Raw genomic sequence first — 11,958 nt, 5'->3', positions numbered from 1 at the left:
TTATCTCAACTCTCACAAAGGTACAAAGACATGGTCCATAAAACAGAAACAAGCTATCAGTCAACTGAAAGACTTTAAAAACCACATCTTGGACTGAAATTACATGCAAATCAAAACAAAACAAACAAACAAACAAAAAAACAACACAATTTCCTGCATCATGGAAATTGTGTTGTGTTCAGCATTAGGGATAGCTGAACAAGTTACTTGCTGGATGTTATACCGGATTAAACTCATGAAGACTTACTTTAGCGTAGCTAAAATGACAAGAATATAGAGGTTAAATCTAGAAAGGATGAAGCATAAAGAATTTGTATTATCCATCTGTTTCCATGCCTCTGGCTATGGACAGTAGCACAGGTCTCACATACATGCACTAAGAAAAAACACTGAGAGAGCATTAAAATACTTTTCTCTGATGCTGAAAGGACTGGAAGAAGACCAATCTGTGCTTACTCCTCATCAGTAATTTTGTTGTACCAACAAGTACAACAGCACAATCATTTTTATCTGTCAGATGTGTATGCTCTGTAGCTGTACTAAAAAAAAGATAAACCAGCAACTTCATTAGTAATTTACATTACTTAAATTCCTGTACAAACTTGTGAAGGAATTTTTCCTGAGAGAAAAACATGATTAGTTTCAGAGTTTTCCAAAAGAGTTCAGGGGATTTGTTTTGTTTTGTTTTCAGACATACACAGAAGTCTAAGAATCTTTACTTGTAGACTCCAAAAGATTTTCAACAACTCTGTGTAAAAAGCCTTTTTTGTTTTAGAGGATCTGTTTATCATATATTTTCTTGCTCACGAACAGCAACTATCCAGACACAAGACCATGTTAGAACTACTTCAGTCATGCATTAGTCATAGCTGATGAAAGACTTTAGGCAAGTATTCAGTTTTAATAAAAACTCCTGAAAGTTACTATCCACATAAAGAAATATCTTGGAAAATTTCAAAAAGCAAAATAGAAACCTAGTAATTAATAAAGAAATTATACCATCTTAAGTTTTAAATAACACTGAACAGATGGCTTAATCTAAGGGTCTACAGAAGCCAAAAACAGCAGATGAAAAAGCAGGAGAATAAGGGTGGGTGATAGGAAAGCAAACAGCTCAAGTCTTTAAACATGTGACATGGCAGGGCTATTGTAAAATTAAAAAAAAGATACAAAGAACAAGAAATTGATATGTAGAAAAGATGTAGAAAAGAAAAAAGAAAGTGGCATTTATATATATATATTTTTAAATCAATACTCCTAACTTACCCTTAAATATTTTGCAAGTTTCTGAATTCCCCAGTATTCTGATGGCAAATCAGTGCTTCCTTCCTGGTGACGTACAGGTTGTTCTTCATCTTCATCAGTCTCTGAGGAACTTTCACTAACTTCTTCAAACATGTCTGATATTTTACTAAAAATGAATGAAGACCATCACTAGCTTTAGATAGCCATAAAGTATTATGAACATATGTTAAATAGACATAACAATCTTGCCTAATAATAGCATCGGAAACATGATTATCACTACCAAACACTAAATATGGTGATAAATACTGTAAATACAGGAAATAGTAATTAAAATTTTGAAGAAAAGAGAAGTAAGCCATACCATTTTAAAGCTGGTTGTATTTTAACAGATTCAGAAGAAATACCAGAGGCTTTCTTTTTTTTTTTCCCAGATACAGTACTCTTTCTCTGTTGTTCTTTTTCTCTCGCAGCTTTATCACTAAAATGTAAGAAAAAGCTATGTTTGGATACATGTACCAGCACATAGGAGTTTATGAACCTGCACGATAGAAAACATGCTGTATCTTAAATGACTAATTTCATTTTATGAAAACAGTGGAATATTATAAAATCTGCATTATGCAAACCTGTTTGTAATACAAGATCAATGAAGTACATGCAGCCAGACCATTGGTTCATCTGTCCTAGGATACCTTCTCCAACCATGACCACTAGCAGCTTTCTAGGTAATAGTACAAGATCAGCAGAGGAATACTTTTTTCCAGAATATTTCTCAGAAAATTTTGGTTTAGGGAAATCTTAAGTGTCCTCACATGAACAGTTCTGGATTATTTTTTTTTCCCATGAATTTGTCTGTTTGCTTTTCTTATTTCAAGTAAATGAATGGCCTTTAACATCCTGTGGCAAATAATAATAAAAATGATGATAATAATAATAGTAATAATAATATTTTTAGAGCTTAGATGTGTTCTGTGAAAAAATAGGTCCCTTTGTTCTGAATTTTCAGTCTCACTGAGACTCACTTCACTTGATGTCCTGTGTTTTTTTGTATTAGAACAGACATCTTCTTCAGTCATTACTCATGTTTTCAAAACTCTCATTTTCCTCCAGACATCTTTTCTCCAGGTAGAGGAGTCCTAGTCTGATTAGCTGTTCTTAACACTGAATAGTTCCACTATTTTGATTGTGGGCTCAATATTATGTATCTTCCTTTCCTTGTATTCCAAGAAGAGTTCCAGGCCCAACTGAGCAAAACTTTTGGTGTTTTTTGGTTCCTAATTTACAATACTGTGAAAACGAAATGTACTTTTTTGCCTGGGTTGGTCATACTAAAATAGAAATAACAGTAATTGCTAGTACAAGTTAGGGAGAGCTATGGAAAATTCAATTATAAAAATAACTACTTACCTGTGGGCAGCAGAAAGACCAATATTTTTCCACTTCATAGATGGTTCTAATTTCTTCTTGTCAGTGGATCTGCTTTTTTCAGCAGAACTTTTCTTTTTCTCATATTCATTCTTTTCTGTGTAATCATCAAGGTTTGGGGATTGGCCAGAGACCTTAGCAACTACTTCTACATGCTGATCATTTTTCTCATATGTCGGTTCTTTAAAAAATGTAAATTCCTTACAAAAGAAGAAGATACAGTTTGCCAGTCATAAGTCTAAATGAACAACAGACATTAAAACAATAACTTATCAGCAAAATTTGAGGTGAAGGGCTTAAAAATGTATTTATCAAATATAGAATTATATTATAGGTATAAAATGAGATTTCCTTTAAAAGAATGAAATGTTAGATTAATCTGGAAAGTAACTGTATGCAGACTAAAAGTTTCAAAATAAATGAAATAAATAGATTTGGAATTTCTTGAATAGACTTGGATATTGAGTGTATTTCAGTTCCTAGTATGTTAAATAATTTGCAATACAAGCACTTTTATAGAACCTAATGCCCAATAAGTTTTAAGACTTGGTCATTCTGCTCTCTCTGGACTCTTTATATTAAAAAATATTTCCTTGCACAAAGCATTTACAAAAAAATCCCATTAAAAAAACAAATGAAAGTAAAACTGAAAATAGGCTATAATAAACTGCTAAACTTCAGTTCCAAGTAATTTAATTTGATAAAGTTTAGAATTAATATAAATGCTTTCCATTTCAGTTTTTTCATTTTCTGTCTCTCAAAAGAAACAATGGTGAACAAGACACATGCCAAAACAGAGCTGAGTGGCACCTACCAATCCTTCAGCTGTCAATGTCTGGTACCATGGCTGATCAAAAATATCCAGAACAGCAAAGATTCCTGTCAACTGTTATTTTCTATTGGAACATATTCAATTTTTACAGGAAAGATAGCATATGATCGTTACTTATTATTGTTGCAGCTGTCTCTACCAGATAGGCAAAGACATTCTTTTTCATATCTGATACAAGGCAGTTTTAAGGAGACTGTCATAGTATGGTCTGTCTTCGATTAGTCTCTGATGAGAATGGGCTGTTCCTGGCTTGCTAATCCAACTGTCTAATCATAAATTAACTCTTGTTAATTCTCCCATTCTAAAAAGATACTCTAAACAAGACAATTTATCCTGATCGTCAGGGAATTGAAGCTGTTGCTAGACTAGCTAAACATATTTTTAAAACTGTATTTCCTACAGCAGTGTATGCCAACACAGCACTTGTAAATGTTAACAAACAAGGCCAAGAAGATACAAAGCAAGTTAACTGGTTATGCAATATATGTGTACATAACTAGCCTTTTGAAACACTCCTCAGAAAATAAACCAAAACTGTTTCCAGTTGTACTTTATTTTATATAGGCAATCTTGAAAATAGTTTTTCTGTCCTTTTTATAGTTCTAGTGCAGAGCTGATTTTCCTTTAAACACAAATGTAGTGCTGCACTACAGAAATAACTCATTTATATTCTAATTTTAGAATGCAGAGTGTACTAAACTAGCTCATCAGCAAGGCAACCAGATAGGATATTCCTATTGAAGTGGCATGGCTGACACTCTTCAGTATTAGCTTCTTTTCACTATCAGGGAACATAGAATCAATGATTTATATGACTACTAAAGGAGTACAAAATAAATTCTATTTGCTTAGTCTTATGTAACTTTTAAACACAGTTACAGTATATTTATCATCTCCATTGCCATTTGGAATTAGAATTTTGAAAAATATTAAAATATCACCTTACTTTACATTTCACGACCATCACATGAAGCCAAATCACTTTGATAGTGCTTTAAAACAGTAACTACCTAAAACATTCATATATTGGCCCATTTATGAAATGTAAACCAATAAGTAGATATAAAATTAAAGAAATATTTGCATACAGAATAAGTAAAATCCACATTAGAACTTTCGCACTCATTGCACTTTTGAACAAAACAACTTTGAAATCTAACTCCATTACTGTAAGCTACTGTACCTATGAGTACAATTTAAAATGTACTGTCCTTTCAGAATTGTCACATTTTCTTGTCTCAAAAAAGTAAATATCAGCCCTAAACCTCCCCAAACTGGTACCTAAGTAAATGAAATTTTCCCTTTTATGTCTTCCTCCTTAAAATAATTACAATTGCATACCAATAACCACAATAAAACTTTTGACAGGTTTTAGCCTGTAATGAATTTTACCACAAAGCTATTAATCTGTTATAGGCACAACAGAAGTCTGAAAAAAATGTTTTGTTTTGTTTTGTTTTGTTTTAATAACAGGGATGATGGAACAACTAAAATTGTAGTGGCACAACTGATTCTGTTTTAACAAACAAAATATGATGCTTCTTTCTTACTCTAATTTAGAGCTCTAAACAAATGCCAAATGCATTTTTGAGTGACTGAAACAACAATGACTGTATAAACTGGACACATAACTCTTAGCTCTGAAATTTAAATCAGGCAGTTCTTGTAAAAAAATTGGGCTACTTATATTTGAGTAACAAAACATGAAGATAAAAATTCAAGTGGTTTTGATCATGGAAAAATACTGTCATAAAAAGTTGACCTTTTCTGTAAGGGTATCATATTTTCCTACTCTGACATTTCCAGTGTTCCATAAGGAATAACACTAGAAGACAAGTAGAATTTTTTATGCAAAATTAGAAGCTGACCTCACATGCTGGATCAAACCTCATGATACTGTATGATAGAACTATAACTGTATAGTATCTGCTTTCAAGTAAAGAAAATGAAAACCAAAAACTTGCATCCACAATTCTAAAATGTAAGCAATTTTAATAAGCATTATGAGGGCTAGTATTAATACTACATATCAAGTGCCATATTCGAAGTAAGCACTCTATCTTTGCTCATCTTGTGCTTCCTATTGACCTGAGAAATTTTTCATATGCATACAACAGCAGTTCTTCCCTTTATATCTTTTTGTTTCTTTTGTGATTGGGCTGGCTTCTGGTAACATCTGCTAAGGATATGACCAGCTGAACCAGTATCAGTTGCATAAGGCTTGCAGATACATTAGATTCCAGTGCAGGTTTATGCTGCATTCAGGCTAATTCCAAAGGGAAGATCCATTTGTGAGCTTTCATTGAAGCCATGCTACAGAGGAGCAGGCTGTGTAGTTGGACACAAGGAGTACAAGCCCTCTCCACAAGTAACAGAATCCCAGGCAAATCTGTGCCTTTTAAGCAGACACTAAGACTTTCTTTTAAGTACACAATTCATGGTTTTATCAAATAATTGTTATTTTCAAATAAACAAAAGTTAAGAAGAATTGTACCTTTCTGAAATCTTGAACACATATGTATGTTTTATTCAAGACTACACATCAATAATTATTGCTTATTAAGGTTTTTATTTTCCATTTCACTACAGTGGAGCTAACTTACTCTGAAGCTCAAACTGATCTCACAGAAGGTTTAGACATGCCATAAAATAAAGTCTGTGATGGCAGTACTTCCTAAATAACAACTACCTGAATGTAAACTGACAGCTATTGCACTTTAAGTTACACTGCAATTATCAGGAAGGAAAGTTGGTTAAAATAACAAGGAGTCTGAATTCAAGGTGTGATTAGAGTAAGGACGAAACTTACTGCTTCTGTAGAGAGAACAACTCCCTTTTTACCCCACAACTTAATTATTCACAAAAAACATATATTTAACTGAGATTTGAGAAAGTACAAACAAAAATAATGAAGGCATTCTCAGACTTCAAAATTCTGCATTTAATCAAAGATTTAACTTTGATATAGAACATCAAGGTCTATAATGTAATTCTTATCAATATACATTTGTACAAACTAGAATATACACTTACAATCAATATATACATACCTGCTTAGCCATATTTTCTACGAATTTAGGTGATCTTTCTCTTAAAAATGTGACAATATCTTTATACACATCACTTTTTCTTTCATAGTCAATTTCATCTTTACCCTTTATTTCACCCTTCAAGAAAGAATAAATTTAAGTTATTAACAGTATTGCTCAATTTAATCTGTATCATAAAACACTGCCAAAGAGTACACAGGTCATGCACTGTAAAGAATTATGTGCAGAAGCCTCACACTTAACACAGAGTTCATCACACTTCAGTAAATGACAGTGAAGATGCATGGATCACCTCTATGGATCCCAACAAATAATCAAGGTCTTACATGCAGTTCTGCAAGTTAAAGTTCATTGTACTGCACGTAGTTCAACTGAAAAGTTCAACTGAAAAGGAGTCGTGGTGAGAAAAACAAACAAAAAAAAACAAACTAAATGTGATCTATTTTTTAACTCTTAGGAAAAGCAGTTTGTAAAGTTATACTTGATGGACATCAGTTTCTCTTCAAAATATTGGTCCCTGCTTAAACTACATAAAGGACTATTATCCCTCTACAAAATCTGCAAAGAGCTAACTGGAATGAAAAGCAGACAAAAAGAGATAAGGAATTTCTAGAAAAGCTCCACTGAAAGGAAGAAGAACTGCTTATATAAGAATACAAATGCAAGCTATATGGATGAGTGACAATATAAAGCATCATCAGCATTAGCCATACAGTAACATCACATCCTAGATCAGGATCAATGAGGACCTAGAGATGTACCTAGTCCTGCAGTACCTTTCAAAAGGAGTAGTGTGAAGACTTCAGGCACATGCAAAGACCAAACAAGCTCTGCTACCAAAAAACATTGAATACACTCCCACTATAAAGCTTAAAGAAAAAGCACTCTAAATATATGGGAAAATTAGTATATTATTCCTTCCCACTACTAGCATTACTATTTCTTCTCCATCAGTACAAGTAAACTAACTCTACAGGTCTTACAGCTTCAATACTGTTACTCCAAACCTGATGGACTTTTTATTTTAGCACATAAAAGTATTATTTACTCCTTATTATTACTTACTCCATTTAAAAACACTCCTGCTGTGCTGCAAGTGATACACAAAGGATCAGTGTCATGTGGTTTGATGATTAAGTAACAAATTTCCCCGTGCACTTGTCTCCACGGAGGAGCTCTGCATCCATTAGAGAATGTGTAATCTGTAACCAATTAGCATTAGTGTTTTTATCCAATTTAGAATTATATTTTCATAGTTATGCCTGAAGATTAATATAATACACGTGCAAATCAAGCTCCCAGAACAATACGTTACACTTAAATATTCACACTCTGTTGGGAATCTGTCATACAAAACTCTGTGCACCATGGCCTAACCAACAAAGAACTGTGAGTATGCGTAACACGTTTCATGTTCAAAGACTCAGTTTATTACCTCTACTTATAATGAAGACATATGATATTTCTCTAAGTAAAGGCTAGAGAAGCACATTCCATATCTGAAAATACATTTTATTTGACTTCCTATCTTTAAAGATGAAAAAAAAACAATTTTAATTTATTAATGGAATTATTTTAACACATTCCACCTAACAGTCAAATACTTCAATAAATGTATATGTAAAAGTTAGATATGATAAAATTTGGACCTGATGTGTATTCCAGTGATTCCAGTACTGTATCCTCTCCTTTCCCAGAGAAATTCTTGAGAAGATTCACTTCATTATTCACAGCAGTTGGGCTTAGTCTTACATCTCTGCAATTAATATAAAACAGTTTAAAATCTATTCATCAAAAGGATGCACACTGAGATATTAAAATGGAATATAATACAATTTTTTTCTTGTACACAAAGTTTTCGTAGTAGCAACTGAGATCTGGGAATGGGTCACTTAACATTGATTTTCTTTGTTTTATCCTAGTTCAAAGACATTTAATTCACAGCTAGGAAGTTCTTGTAACTATGAAACAGACTCAACGTGTTTTCACAAAGAAATAATCAGTTCCTTGAAAATATTTAACTGTTACTTTGTTATTTGTACAAATTACTTCAATTTGCTATGAAATGCAAAACACATGCAATAAAAAAAACTAAACACTTGTAGGCACACACTCACATACCCACACCTACAGCAAAATCTTTACGAAAAAGAATTTTTCTTTTACCAAACAACGAAAGTTATTTCGATAAATATATTTAATTTACATGAAAAGCACATATTGTGGGTTGAAACAATGTAATTTAACAATAAAATGAAAAATATGCATGAGCTGACATACTTAGGTTGCATTTGAAGTGCACTTACTGTGAAATGTGTTTTAAAGAACTGTTAAGGAGTTGCATATCCAGCTGATGAAGAAGAATAGCGATTTTCATTTTCATCTCTGTTTGAGGATCATCATCTTTTTTCATTTTTTCAAGTAAACGCAACATGGATGTATCTTCTCCTTCAACAGTCCCGTATTCAGGGCCAAGAATTTTAACTATAGGATCCCTGTTAGCTGTAAACATGAAATAGAATCCATATAATGGGGTGCTACATTAAAAAGAAAAGATTAGTTAGCGAGACTAACATTTTTATCTCAAATGCTGAATAATTTTATGTTATTAATTTACGAAATTAATTTTTAAAAAATCACAAAATCAAGAGATGATTATTAAATACTCCTTTTTATCAAAAGTCTGCTTTCCTCTAAATATCCCCAGTTGATGATCAAAACAGGAAATCAATGAGCTTAACTCACTGAAAACAGATCATTTGGGAAACAAGACTTAGTGTTAAAGAAAGTACTTAAAGTTTTCTAGCAGCGTTCCCAATGGCTCCATTACTTCGTCAGCTGTGCCAGCTGTCCTTTTTTTGGTAAACAGTGACATAACTGCATGTCAGTGGGTTTTACAAAAACAATTTGCCCTCTTCTTGAAAATGAAGTCCCGTGCAGCTGTGAATGTATCAGCACAATACTCTGCCCATATTATTCATCTCTATTATTCATGGTTGATCACTATCAGCGACAGGACCCTGGGTTAGATGCGTCTTAAGTTTGATTCAGTGTATTTACAGCTTCGTATTGCAGATCCAATTTCTATTAACAGCACTGAGAAATACTTCTGATCTCTTTTACTTCCCGTGAGAAGGGGATATCCAGTTTAGCATAGGGATCTTGTCAGTTGGAAACGCGGGACTAGAATATGACACCATACAAGTTGCTGTGCCTGTATTTTTAAGTTTTTGTGAGAAGGAGCTGGAAATGTGCACTATGAAGCTTGTGCAGGTAAGAATGTCTTAAGCACATGAGGTTTTATTTGAAAATCCTTACAGGGTGTAACATTTTAAAAGGGCATTAAACTATGGACATAGGAAAAAAGTGGTATTAGCCTCTAATGATACATTCTTCTGAAACTTAAACCTACTGTGTATTGCAATAGATTGTGTATTATTCAGTACACATGATTTTGAATATGCAAATCAGCAGTTTAATTTTATTTCATATTTCTCTGTTACTGATTACTGCAAAGTAAAAGAACAGAAACTTCATTAAGTCTTGGATCAGCACTTTCAGCCACATTCTTGAATCAACACCTTTTCATACACCTAAAATGAAGACATGCATTTCTTTTTTCACATTTCATAAACACAAATCCAAGGAAATGAGAGATATTTTTTAAGAGAGAGGAAAGACGGGGGGAAAAAAAAAAAAAAGAAAAGAAACCTTCAAGGCATGCCTGTGCTTCCTTTAACTTTTTATCCACATTAATTTGTAGCAAATGGGACAGCTGGTCAAAATTGCGAACTTTGAGATTTGAGGCTGAGAGGAGAAGTAAGGGTTGTCCATCTTCATCTTTGGCTTCAGACTGAACGGTTTCTTCACTGGAAAAAAAAAGTAAATGATATCTTTTTAAAGTAGGAACAGCAAATTTTAAACGATGAATCTTGAATGTTATTCAAGCTTCACATGATAAATCATTACAATTTCTTTAAAATGTATTTCAGTAAGCTTCCAAGGTAAACCAATTTATTCACTGCAGATCACACCTGTAACTCATTTGCTTTACCTTGGTAACACCTTTAAATATAAATTTGAAAGGTTGAGTTTGTGACTGAAATCTTTTCAGACAGCATCCACCAAAATCTCTCTGAAGTCCCCTCTTTAGGCTTAGGTTACTATGTTTTACAACAAAGCTTGCTACTTCCTGTCTCCTGCTTCTGCTTTTTTAAAACTCCGAGAAGTATACAGGCATAAATACTGACTACTAGAAAGATTCAAGCAGCATAGAGAAGGGATTATCTGGCTGTATTTTTACCATTTTGTTAGATTGAAAAAACAAGCATGTGCCTCTGGACTATTTATTTTTCAATGTTAATTTTCAAATTCTAGAAGAATTCTTACAGTATTTGAAAAGTAGGTCATAGCAGTATAATTGCTATGCTGATTAAGACTGAGATTGTGTTAGTATATTAGAACTGACTGGTCATAAAGAACTTGGAAACTACAGTTCCCAAAGAAGCTGAAATTCAAGATTGTGCTTGTTAATCCACTTCAAAAGCAGCATTAAAACCTATACTTCTAACATTTTTGAGAATCACAGAGTTAATCAGTTAGACACCTTGTCAGAAGTCATAAGAATAGATACTGCAGTTTGTACAGACTGCTAACCAGGAAGGTCTGTATCACAATCAACACAAAACAGTCAGAAACTCTCCAAAACAAAAACAAAAACATTTCTAAATTAAAAATTTCAATATATAACAGAAAAGAATCTCACCCATGTTAGCATCTGAAATACACTAAAGTTTTACACTGGATTAGTACAATTTCACTTTGTTGTTCACCTCCAACATTTCAAAACATGCTACAGTTCAGACTTACTCTATCTCATAACCCTCTCCAAACGCTGAGCAGCCCAACTGCGTTTTCCACTCTAGGGGCTCCCTGAAGACAAACGCTGCTTCCTGAGGGTGTCTAGTGCTGAAATCCTCTGCAAACTTAACAATCTGATTTAAAAGGGATTCATTCAGAGGAGTGATTTCAAGCGTGCCAGTTCCAGAACCAGCAGCAGTCCACTGTGCAGCTCTTGCCAGTGCTGCTCCCATGGTCTTGGCTTGTCTCACAGGTGGACACCTTATCAAACAAACACAGAGAATGACTAAGCTAAGCTCTCGAATGATAAGGACAATATGCTGTAATTAGACACAGCTGTAGGTTTCCTTATTAGCTGCAGGAGAGTTGGACCAGACAGTGTTTCAGGGTGCCTTCCAACTTCAGTGATTCTATGATTCTAAAACAAACGCACTTAGGAACTGGATTCTTTTACTTCAGGTAAATTCCTGAAGGCGGGATTGAAGAAAGAACTTGACAAATTTCTTTAAAGTGAAGGGGAAAACTAGTGGGAAAAGGATTAAA

The 11,958-nt window shown here is 33.5% G+C and overlaps 1 protein-coding gene across 1 annotated transcript; it reads right to left on the bottom strand.

The window, feature by feature from the left end:
• Positions 1 to 248: 248 nt before the first annotated feature.
• LOC104911393 (armadillo repeat-containing protein 4-like) lies at positions 249 to 11,672 on the bottom strand. Its single transcript, XM_019616749.1, has 10 exons — positions 11,425 to 11,672; positions 10,267 to 10,424; positions 8,862 to 9,057; positions 8,205 to 8,311; positions 7,621 to 7,757; positions 6,556 to 6,672; positions 2,656 to 2,873; positions 1,610 to 1,726; positions 1,267 to 1,411; positions 249 to 257 (listed from the first exon to the last, which is right to left on the bottom strand). Exons 1-10 carry the CDS (start codon positions 11,646 to 11,648, stop codon positions 249 to 251), a joined length of 1,428 nt encoding a protein of 475 aa, XP_019472294.1. The 5' UTR covers positions 11,649 to 11,672.
• Positions 11,673 to 11,958: the final 286 nt, after the last annotated feature.

This window comes from Meleagris gallopavo, chromosome 6, assembly GCF_000146605.3.
Source record: "Meleagris gallopavo isolate NT-WF06-2002-E0010 breed Aviagen turkey brand Nicholas breeding stock chromosome 6, Turkey_5.1, whole genome shotgun sequence".
Lineage (NCBI taxonomy): Eukaryota > Metazoa > Chordata > Aves > Galliformes > Phasianidae > Meleagris > Meleagris gallopavo.
This window is presented reverse-complemented; position numbering and strand designations above follow the sequence as displayed.